The sequence below is a fragment of the Aethalodelphis obliquidens genome, unplaced genomic scaffold (genome assembly GCF_003676395.1).
Source record: "Aethalodelphis obliquidens isolate GAN/ISIS:26980383/991018 unplaced genomic scaffold, ASM367639v1 scaffold10, whole genome shotgun sequence".
Classification (NCBI taxonomy): Eukaryota; Metazoa; Chordata; class Mammalia; order Artiodactyla; family Delphinidae; genus Aethalodelphis; species Aethalodelphis obliquidens.
The window spans coordinates 45,130,853-45,142,954 of record NW_020837954.1 but is presented as its reverse complement, the minus strand read 5'-3'; the positions used below and the strand labels follow the sequence as shown (position 1 = coordinate 45,142,954).

The following is a 12,102-nucleotide window of genomic DNA, read 5'->3' as shown; positions in this document are numbered from 1 at the left end:
AAGGCAGCGGTCCACTGCCCAGCCCACGGCAGCAGAGGCTGAAATGGCCAGAGAGCAGCTGTGAGCACCACAAGCCAGGTCTCTTTTAGAGAAATTTGGGGCTATTCAGAGGAGCGGTTGGAGGAGAGGTGGTGAGATTTAATGGAGATGTTAGTTCCAGAGAAGCGGTCGAGAGCCCGAGGTGGGATTCTGTAACCACACAGGGGCACGAGACATGACTATGTAATAGGCATTAAGCGTGAATGAAGATGTTCCTATGACCTAGCCCTACGTCCTGCCTTCTCAGAGCACGGTCCAGGCAGGTACCCAGGATATAAGTGGAGGACCACATGAAGAAAGCGCTAAGAACTTCCTGCAGAAACGCCCGACCGTCTGCACCAAGGCAGCAGCTCGTCAGTAGGATCACCAATCAGTCAGCCAGTGCCAGTGGTAGCCAGTGTTGGTCAGCAGGGAAATTTACTGTAGGAAGAGGAAAAGCTATTTTGTTAAGGTACAGTTACATAAATAAAGTTGGTTAGAGGCTTGGTAAAGGAAACAGTAAAATTATATGGGCATATGTATTTTCAATGTTCTGTCTTATTGGTAGAAGTAGGATGTATTGAATCATCAGAATTACTTATATACCTCTCAGGGGTATAACAGGAATTTTTGATCAGCAAGGGACTCGGAAATGCACACACTTTAGAAAGGAGGATGTGCAGTTCGATCTTCTTGAGATTCTAAGACAAAGGGAGAGATTCGGTACTGTATTAGTTTCTAATGGCTGCTGTAACAAACTGGCACATACTTAGTGGCTTAAAATGACACAAATGGATTACCTTCCAGTTCGAAGGGTCAGAAGCCTGAAGTGGGTTTTGCTGGGCTGAAATCAAGGTGTCAGCAGGACTGTGTTCCTTCTGGAGGCTTTAGGGGAGAATCCATTTCTTTGCCTTTTCTACCTTTCAGAAGCAGGCTGCATTCCTTGGCTCATGGCCCCCTCCCATCTCTAAACCCTGCAAACCCCGTTCAATGTTTGGGTTTTGACCCTGGTCCCTGACACAGAGCTCCTGAAACCCTTGTAATCTCCTGAGTGATAGGAGTCTTTTGTTCTAATGAGGTGACTCTGGGTGGGCTTATGGATGGCTCCTGGATGGGGCTGGTCACCAGAAAGACCAAGCCATGATTAGAAGCTTGGAGCTTTTAGGCCCACGCCCCATTCTCTTGAGAAGGGAGAAAGTCTGGACATGGAATTAATAATTGATCATGCCTACATGAGGAAGCCTCCAAACAATCCCCATAGTATGGGATCCAGGGAGCTTCCAGTTGGTGAACATATCTACATGGGGAGGGTGACGCACCCCAACTCCACAGGGACAGAAGCTCCTGTGCTTGGGACCCTCCCAGACCTCACCCTGTGTATCTCTTTGTCTGGCTGTTCGTCTGTATCCTTTATCATATCCTTTAATAAACTGGTAAGTGTAAGTAAGTGTTTCCCTGAGTTCTGTGAGACACTCTACAGATTAATCAAACCCAAGGAACGGGTTGTGGGAACCTCTGATTTGTAGCCAAGTTGGACAGAAGTTGTGGGTAACCCGGGAACCTACTATGACTGGCATCTGAACTGAGTTGGGAGCTGTCTTACGGGATTGAGATCTTAACTTGTGGGATCTTACACTATTTCCAGGTAGAGTGTCAGAATTGAGTTAAATTGTAGGACACCCAGCTGGTGTCAGAGAATTGCCTGGCGTGAGGAGAAAAATCCCCACACATCTGGTGTCAGAAGTACTGTGACACACTGCTATATATAAGATAGATAACTAATAAGGACCTACTGTAGAGCACAGGGAACTCTACTCAATACTTCGTAATGGCCTATATGGGAAAAGAATCTAAAAAAGAGTGGATATATACACATGCTTAACTGATTCACTTTGCTGTACACCTGAAACTAACACAACATTGTAAATCAACTAGACTCCAATAAAAATTTTTCAAAAGTACTGTGAGTGTGGCAGTTTCAGAGTAAAGGAAAACCACAGGAAAAGGAAGACTGGAGTTTTCCCTACACAGCATCCCAAGAGTGAAGTATGTATGTGGGATCTGGTTTACAAGGCAGGTGAGGGGAAGATGGAAAGATACAGTTAGGCTCCAGGGAAAATGGGCAGTGAGGGACGGCTTGCAGCTGTGGGAAATGATTAGTCAAGGAAAACAAAGGCATGGGATACAAAGCCTTATGGGATAGCGACCATCATTCTTACTTTAGAAATACAACACAAATGTGCTACTGGATTCCTTAGGAAACTGGGGGCCTCTCAGTGGGAAGCAAACCTGGAGACTGAATGTGAGAAGGGGTGAAAAGGAGAGTGTGTTTGCACACCCTTTGATATATGCACTTTCTAAATGATGATGCACAAAAGGGAACCAGGTAGGAAGAGCATCTGATTAGGAAGGAATGAAAAGCAGAGCAGCACTTCAGACACGGAAGAAGAAAGTTTGGTTCTCATTAATTCATTCATCTATTTTTTTTCACGTTGGAGAAGATGGGGAGGAGAGACAATATGAAGAAATAATTCCTTAATTATGGGTCACCCAGAGAAAAGATATACAATAGAGAAACTCGGGATGAGGGAAGGGACACGGAGGTGAATTTAGCCCCTCAGAAAGAAGAGCATATACCAGGCCAGGTATTGCGACCCTTCTAGATCTTGGTCTGGATACAGTCACCCTGGCTACAGTGTTACCTCTGATGGTTTCTCTTCTATCACCTAACGTGAGAAGCAAGGACCCTGCGGTGTCTGGAATCACATAAAAGCAATGTCATAATGACCTCTTGGGTCCCTTTTATTCCTCCCTGAAACTATCATTAGACATTAAGTTCACGGACCTCTATCACCCTAGCATGTTTTTAATAGACCCTTAGGGTATGCAGTCTCTTGCTGTCTTATCTCATTTCATTAATTACATTTCATGATCACAGAGGGTCAGGAAGCAGAGGAGGAACCAGCTCCAATTTCAGGGTGCAGCAGTGATCTCAGACATGCTCAAGCAAGGTGATGGTAAAAATTCAATTCAGCAGTCAGCTGTGATGCACAAATGGCTCCCAGGGATGGGGTAAGGATGAGCCGAGTACAGGAGCAGCTATAAAATGACACAAAGCCATCTTTCCATGTGGGGCAGCACGGTGTGATCCAGGCAGTGACCGGCTGGAGCTCAGTGCCACTAAGGGTGGGGAAACATAGCAAAATATAGAGACTTTTCGGACAATTTTGAACTAAAACATATAGATTTTTGCATTCTCAAAGTTGGTTTGTCCAGTGCTGTAAGGCTGGGGTGAATAAAAAGTGGACCCCTTGAGGACTCTTGCCAAGAAGACTAAGACCTCATCTATTTGGCAACTTCAACTACTGAGGAAACACAGGTAAGATAAGTGACCAAAAGGGGCTCTGAGCAGAGTCTACAATGAAATAAACTCTATGCCCCAAGGCTCACTGTCTGTTATTTGGAAGAGCACACCTCACGAAGACTCTTTCCTCTTGCTTTAGGATGGAGAGTAAAGAACTTGATTATTTGATTTCCTGGTGTGCGTAGATCAGTTTTAAAAATGGAGTCTATTTCCCCAGCTCTTGAATCTGATCTGAGATTGTGACTTGCTTTAGTCAATAAAATGCAGCACAAGTGTCAGAGTGCCACTTCCAAGCCTCAAGAAGCTTTGCATGCTTCTGCTCTCTCTCTTGGAATCCTACTATCCCCAGGTGAACAAGGTCAAACTAGCCTGCTGGAGGATGGGAGACCATGAGAAGGACTGCCCAATGGTCCCAGCTGAGGTCATCCTAAACCAGCTGAACCAAGCATGTGAGAGACCCCAGGCAAGATCAGTAGAGCAGCCAAACCAATCCATGGAGGCACGCAGACAAGAGGGTGGCCCAGTGGACACAGACATGTGCACATAGACGTGTGAGCACACAGACTGGCACATAAACATGTGACCAGTAGTAAATGCATATTGTTTGAAGACACTCAGTTTTCAGGCTTTTTTTTAGGCGGTTTGTTACTCAGCAATAGCTAACTGATACACCTGGCCTTGTACAGGTTGGAAACGGGAGTTGTTTAGCGAGGAAGAAGGGCTACTGGAGATAAGTCACGTTGACGGGAACAAGAAGACAAAGCAGCAACTAAAAAGCATAAACAGAGACTCAAAGAACATAATGGTCTGGGGCCGTTTAGGGGAAGGGAAGCATTTTGTGGCACTTGATTCTGATCACTGACTGAGTTTTAAAGCACAAAATAAGAACACTGACCCTGAGTTATCCAGAAAACTTAACTGAAATGCAGTGTCCTTTCTTTAAGAAGGCAAGGGCATGTTTAAGAAATATTTTCATTCAACACAGTTAAAATGAAAAGCTTAAGGTGTTAAGCATTATTCATCTGGAAAATTCATCTGTGTGTGCAGGGACCATACTTTCTGAAGCAAAAATTGGGTGACATTTCAGACAGACTTTTGTGCTGCTTCCAGGAAATGAAGTTTGGTTGCCATGATGTTATAATTTTGGGGACATTTGACCACTCATAGGGACAATGAGACAAAATAGGTGAAATCAGGATGACCCAAGCAAGTCTGTGCAGAAGAGCCAACCTCTTCACATACGGCCCCTCCTTCCTCAAAGGTGCCGGGTTAATGGTGCCATAGGAGGCACCCAGGGGAGACACACAGATTGCAGGCTGCAGGGCCAGCCTTCGGCAGCCTGCGGGGCTCTCTGTGCTGGAGACTGCAAAGAGAGAGGGTGGGAAGAATTGCACTAACACAGAGCTGCCATCTGCGGGGCCAGCCTCATTCCTTGGCCTGCCCGCTGCTCCTCTGGACACCACACACCTAGTTCATGCAATTCCGCTCCTTGCCAAAGCACCACACTGGAAAATAATAACAATCGTTCACATTCATTGAATGCGCTGTGTCAAGCACTGGATCAAGCTCTTGCCGTGGATTCCCCCGTGAACCCTATTAGTTAAGTACTACTGCTCTCTCCCCTTTCAAGAGGTGGAACAGAGGCAGAGAGAGGTGAAGCAAATTGCCCAAGGTCGCACAGTTAGAAAATGGCAGAGGCAGAATCCACACCCAGATGACTGGCTCCGCACCCACCCCCTAAATTGTTCTGTTCTGCTCCTTCCGTTTGCAAAGTTTCCTTTTTCTCTTCCCAGCTGGGTCTGGCTGCACCCTTTGGCCCAGCCTTGACTCTTGCCTTTTTTAGAACTGGACCTTTATGATCACCAGCCCTCCTGCCCTCTCCCCAATTTCAGTTCTCAGGGAACTAAGTGAAAAACGATGTGCACCTGTTCTCAAGGGGCTGCGGTCCTTTGCCTGATGGCCTCTGGCTAATTACCACCATCACCTGGAGCGGGCCCAGGGAACCCAGATCCGTCAAGGGGAAGTGGCGCCCACCTGAGATAGCTCAGTTGTCACCTCTGGCGAGCAGAGCAGTCGCACCCAAGGCCAGCTGCCAGTGCCACCTCCCTGTCTCCACCCCTGCAGAGCTGCTGACAGAGAGCAAGGCTCCAGGCTGCTTTATCTCCTGCTAACACCCGTCTCCTCTCCCTCCTCCTCTATCTGGGGGTTTCCTTGTGGCTTTAATGAAAAACCCTTGTGTCACATTGAAAAGTTGCCAGTTATTGCTGCTGGGAATAAAGTGCAGTCTCTGCTGGGTGGGGACTCGTGAAAGCTTCAAGCTGCGGAGAGAGGAGCGCAGGGCTGGCATGAATAATCTCTTCAGTGTGAGCAGCCCCTCAAGCATAATTAGATGATACCCCGTGGTAAACAAACCAACAATAGGCGCGTCCAGCTCCCCTCCCCCACCGTGGCTGTCTCCTTTCCCGCCTTGCACACCTGCACAGCTGGCCTCCCTCGTGCTGACTGGTTTGGGATCTTTCCTTATACCCCAAAGATAAGACCAAGCTGGGTGTCCCCTGTGAGGTGAGCTCTCAGGTCACTGTGGGTGGTGGGCAGTGGCTTCCCCAAATCCTCGGAGACCTGGTCAGTCCACCGCAGAGAATTCAAACTGCAGGTTCCTTGAGCTACTCGGAATCACTGAATCCAATTCCCTAGCACTACGGCTTGGGAATCTCCATTCTTAACCCCCTTGTTCACCTGGATGATCACGCTCAAAACCACTGACCCCAGCAGCCAGACCCAGGGAAAGACGCTCCCGCGTGCATGCTCTCCGAGGACTGCAAACTTTAAAGTGCCCTTGCAAGGCTAGCTCTGACCCTCACAGTATCCCAGGACAGCCATTTCTGTCCCTTTTTCACAGAGAAAGAAGCTTGTAATTCCTCACAGGCTATGACATCAATGGAATCAAGGTCCTCCCAGCTACCTCACTAACAAGCACTCTTCTGGGACAAAGGCAAGCACAGTGAGATCTAAAAAGCAACCTGAGAGCCTGTACTCAGGAAGCCCCGCATTATGATAATGGGGTGCGGTGGCTCCCCAGCCGCCAGGCTAAAACTTGTGACCCCAGAACACTCGCCTAGTTGGGAGCTGCAGCCACGGCAACGTTCTCAAGCACGTGCATTGGGGAAAATGGGAATATCAGTGATTCTCAACGGGGTCGAGTGTGTCCCCTCCTGGGGACATTTGGCAACGTCTGGAGACATTTTTGGTTGTCATAAACTGTGAGGTGGGGTTCTGGCACCTAGTGGGTAGAAGTCAGGGATGCTGCAAAACATCTTATCATGTACAGGGCAGCCTTCTGCAACAAACAAGTATTCGGCCCAGAATGTCCTGGAAGAGATACAAGATGCCATTAAAGAGATGAGCCCATATCCAGGGATGTCCTTGGCCACCTGAGGGCAAAGTGTGAATTCCGGTTTGGCGTTGGGTGTGGAGTTTTCTTTGCCTCAATCTGCTGTTATGTATCTAGAAAGAAGATGTGATGAACCCAGGGGCCAGCAGAGAAAGGCTTACAGGTTGAACACACAGCCAACCCTCTGTGTGAGGTGGGCTTAAAGGACCCACTTTACTGTTATAGCCAATAAACACTAAGACCCGGCTTAAGCCCTTGAGCTTTCAGATATTGGTCATTGCTTTACTAGTAGCATCTGGATGAATAAACCTTCAGCTTGGGGCTGCCTGCTCAGATCTATTCCATACAGACTCCCCAGGTGGTCGCCCCTCTTCACGGAGAGTCCAAACACAGACCGTTTCGTTGACAAAATTGAGTTTCCCACGAGTGAAAAAGGTGGAACGAGCTCCTGGTGCAGATTGTAGCACAAATGCCCTGGCGGAAGCCAGGCTGGAGGTCCCAAACATTTTCTTTACAGTTGATTCCATGCAGTTGGCTGGTTGATGGTGTGTGGAGGTGGAATGCCTCCTGATGGACCAGTCCCCTCCTGTTTGCGCCACCAGCACCTCAAAGGGCATACGTAATTTCTTTCCCCTTATAAAGTGAATCTGGGCATTTTATAGCCGAAAAGGGAGCAATTCCATTTGAATTAATCAAGAGGCTGAAGGTAAAAGTGCATTAGGTAGCTTTTAAGGACGTTCTTCCTTGATTGACAAGGTCCCTCGGCCACCCCCCTCAAAAGCTTTAGCAACAGAACATTTCTTGACATGACTCAGGGGAGGTCTGCTATCTTAGCTGTACTCACTCAGGGTCTGTGGTTTTTTCACCCATCAGTTTAAGAAATGACTGTGGTCTGCCTCTTGGTACACACTTGTTAGCCATAACACTGTAACATTTCTCCTTTGTTACATTAGAAGAAAGTAGTAATATTATTAAGGGGAAACATACCTTTCAGCCACTTTGGACATTTTTAAACGATGCCTGTCAATCTGTGCATTCAAAAATTTTATCTGGGGAAAGGCAGAACAGAAGTGTTAAGACCAAACTGGAATTTTTTCCCCCCTTCACCCCAGGAACCCAAAACCCGTATTTCTACCAAGATCCAAACACCTCCTCTGGACAGACTTCTCCAGCCCTCCAACTCGACACTCCAGCAACCATTTTGCCCTTTTGGAAATTCCTACCCCACTAAGAAACACACTCTACAATTTAGCCTACATCACATATTCTCCTGTGTTGTGTTACAGCTTAAGTTTTTTGTTTTTCTTAAATAGATCTTTATTGGAGTATAATTACTTCACAATACTGTGTTTCTGTTCTACAATAAAGTGAATCAGCCATATGCATACATAGATCCCCGTATCTCTTCCCTCTTGCGTCTCCCTCCCTCCCACCTTCCCTATCCCACCCCTCTAGGTGGTCGCAAAGCACCGAGCTGATCTCCCTGTGCTATGCTGCTGCTTCCCACTAGCTATCTATTTTACATTTGGTAGCGTATATATGTCCATGCCACTCTCTCACTTTGCCCCAGCTTCCCCCTCCCCCCACCCCGTGTCCTCAAGTCCATTCTCTATGTCTACGACTTTATTCCTGCCCTGCCACTAGGTTCATCAGTACCATTTTTTTTTTTTTTAGATTCCATATATATGTGTTAGCATACAGCATTTCTTTCTTTCTTTCTGACTTACTTCACTCTGTATGACAGACTCTAGGTCCATCCACCTCATTACAAATAACTCAATTTCGTTTCTTTTTATGGCTGAGTAATATTCCATTGCATATATATGCCACATCTTCTTTACCCAGAAGTGAATGAAAACTTAAATATAGTATATATTCTACAAAGCTTAGCAACAGCATGGAGGTAACACACACACCATAAGGATCTGGTTTGGCTAATCTCCAGTGATCTCCTACCCAGCTTTCACACCTACCTCATGCCCATGTGCTTGGTGTACTTAACTGGCACTGAGTAGCTATTTTCCATACATCTGTTTCCTTTTCCCCACTCAATAATAAAGTTGTCAAGGGAAGGCACCTCACAGTTTATGCCTTTGGGTACCCCCTAGAAGTCAGTAAAGCATAATGTAAAGTCAAGTCACTTCATTACCAGTGAACCCCTGGAAAGCAGTAATGTAATTAGGCATTGTCTGTGACCTGGGTTGACCAGTTAACTCCTCATCATGAAGGAAGATAACATGGAACCAAATAATGCTGAAATGGCATTGTGGGTAGGGTTTGCTTTATCTGTCAACCTTCATTTTGAATCAGAGCAATAAAGTTGGTGGTCCTGAGCTGGCTCACTCTGGAAGTGCAATACAATTTTAAGGACGCTGTGACACGAGTCCCTCCTGCCTCCAGCTCCCACAGCATCTTGGGGGAAACCCGACTACAGCAGTCAGCCCATGGTGTTGGGGTAACTCATTTATGTCCTTTTCTAGTAACTGCTGAGTAACTTGGTGGAGAATTTGTCTTCTCGAGGCTCCGTGAATTATTCACACACAGTGCCCAAAGGTTCAAGTCACCCACAGCTGGGTTCCACTGTGCTTTCCAGGAACTCAAAGCTCACTCAGCCTCCAGAGGTGGACATTCAAAAGGTTTTCAGGCTGGCCACATCTCCTCCTTAGAGTGCAGTAGCACATTCATTCACCTGTTTCCGGATGTCCTCTTTTGTAGTTTTCCTGATTGGCTGACTGGGGACGTGCACTGGGCTTTGCGACTGGGATTCTTCAGTCACGCCGTACACTGACTAGAGAAGAAACAAGAATATTGAATCATGCACCCTCAGAGTTGAAGGGGGTCCAAAGGGTCAGCTAGCTCAAGCGCTCATCTGATGCTTCCAATCCCCTCCATGACATCCTGACAATAAGTGAGTGGCCTCTGCTTGAAATTCTCCAATAATGGGAACTCTGCCTCTTGAGGCAGCTGGTCCATCTTTGAGTTACCACTATTAGAAAATCCTTCCTTTCATTGAGCTTAAATGGTCTCCTTGTGTATCAGTGTTTCTCCAAATACAGTCCATAGACCATCTGCAAAGAGTTATCTTGGGTACTCGGTAAACAGGTACATTGCCGAGTTCTACCCAAGACCTCCTGAATCGGAATCTTCATGGGTGGGGTTCGGGAACCTGCACTTTCATCAAATGCCCCAGGTGATTCTGAGACACAGGAAAGTTCAGGAACAATTCCTGAAGATTATGCAGGAAGATAAAGATCCCCTCTAGATTTTCTGTTTGTCAGCAGATGACATGCCTGTCTGGTACAAACTTGAGATGGCAGGGTTTCCAATTTTTTCCTTTTAAACTGACCAGTTTTCTGGACACAGATTTTCCACTTGCCCACAGCTATAGCTACTTTTTAATCTGTTCCTTTTGTTAGAGACAGAGTAAAGACAATCTTTGTTCTGGGAAAGAAATAAAACACTGAAGGGTGTGCAATTTATAGCTGAAATCTATAAAATCAAGAAAGGCTCAGGGTGCATGTGGGCTCCATAAAATTCTGGAATATTAGAATTAGGGGGCCTTTAAAGACTAAATGGGGACATTTTAAGACTAACATTAAAGTATAATACAGTGGGCATCAATATCTCAAAGAAGAACAAAATATATAAGTAAATTCAAGAAGCTGATATATATGTCATGTCACATATATATTGATAGAGGAGAGAGAGCCACTGCCCCTTCCAGTATAGTGAAACACAAATGATCACTGGCTCATTCACAGTTGGGTGAGATGGTGATTTGACTTTGGGAGATCTAGCTATACTAAAAGACTTGCATTTGTGTCAAAGTACCAAGCTGGCCTTCGCCTGTGGTGTTGCCCTACTTTTTGTTCCTTATGTTTCCCTTCCTCTCTGCTGTCTCCCCAGAGCCAACTGCTACTTACCCTTTAGACCTCTGCACCCTCGAGCCTGCTATGGAAACCCTTGGGAAGCCCCCGGTCTGGGGCACCCTCCTGGTCTTCCTGAACCATCCTGTACTTCCCACCGTTGCCTGCTGGCTTGCTTCATGCCTACCAGGCTGTGGGCTTTGTTAAGACTTGCCACTATATTTCCACAGCCAGAACGGTGCCAAGCACACGGCAGCCACTCCATAGATATTTGTAGAATGAATGATATGGTTTCAAAGGATGAAACGGGGAAGAACTACAAATAGTAAATTATTATTTGAACAGTACCGGAAATGGAAGGGTGATCCCAAGAATTTTTAATTCAGCTAAACTAGCGAACCTTTTTAACCTTTTGCGGGTTCTTCAAACGTCGACATTTTCTGATATCCATTTCTGTTGTGTTCACACAGCCTGGCTGAGAGAAAAAAATCATCATATAAATTACTAAGTGAACATCATACTTTCCAAGTTGGCTCAAGTGACACTATCAGAACCAATCTTTATCTTTTCCATTACAGATAATACATGACTACCCCCATTTTGCCATTTACAGTCTTTTTTTTTTACAAAGGTGCTTCACCTTCAGTATGTGTTCCTCCACAGAGTTCTCATATGAATTAAAACAGCTTACCTCATATTACCTAAGGATGATAAGTAGAGAGTACAGTGTACAGTTTATAAGCGTAAACTTATTATTTAAATTGGTGGATGGCTTCAGTCAGAGCCTTTGTTCTTTCATATACCTAACCATCTAAAACCACTCCACTATCAGGATAGGGAATTTTTTTTTTTTTGGTTTTGCTTTTAATCAGACTTGAGGAAGGCTGACATAGCTTATTCGTTTTAGTTCCATTTCATGAGGAAAATGTAAGACCTATTTTAGTAATATGAGATTAGAAATGCGTGAAACCTCATTATTCGTGGATTTTGTATTTGTGATTTTGCCTACGTGCTAAAATTTATTTATAACCCCCAAGTCAGGGCTTGTGGTGGCTTCATGGTCACTTGGGACGTGCGCAGAGCAGGAAACATGTTGAGTTGCCAGACCCGCGTGTTCCCGGTGAGGTGCCTTATTTCATCTCATGCTGCAAACAAGTGTCCTTTGCACAGTCTATTCAGCACCAGTTTTACACATTTTTGTGTTTTTGTTGGTGATTTTGCCCAAGCCCAGTGCTGATGTGCTGTCGAGCATTCCTAAGTGCAGGAAGGCTGGGACGTGCTTTATGGAGAAAATAGGTATGTTAGATAAGCTCCATCTAGGCGTGAGCTATAGCGCTCCTGGCTGCGAGTTCAATGCCAGTGATCAACAATATACATTAAATAAGGTGTCTTTAAACCGAAACACACTTCAAACAAGGTTATGCATTGATCAGTTGATGAAAATGTGACTGGAGGCTTGCAAG

At 45.8% G+C, this 12,102-nt stretch overlaps 1 protein-coding gene across 2 annotated transcripts in view; it reads right to left on the bottom strand.

Moving 5' to 3' along the window:
• RGS6 (regulator of G protein signaling 6) overlaps positions 1-12,102 on the bottom strand; it is a 577,653-nt gene that overhangs the window by 76,650 nt on the left and 488,901 nt on the right. For both annotated transcript variants that reach the window (XM_027111673.1, XM_027111674.1), the window contains 3 exons: positions 11,040-11,114; positions 9,463-9,561; positions 7,761-7,822 (listed from right to left, as the gene is read on the bottom strand). In XM_027111673.1, coding sequence (XP_026967474.1) covers positions 7,761-7,822; positions 9,463-9,561; positions 11,040-11,114 — 236 coding nt within the window. The remainder of the gene's footprint in view (positions 1-7,760; positions 7,823-9,462; positions 9,562-11,039; positions 11,115-12,102) is intronic.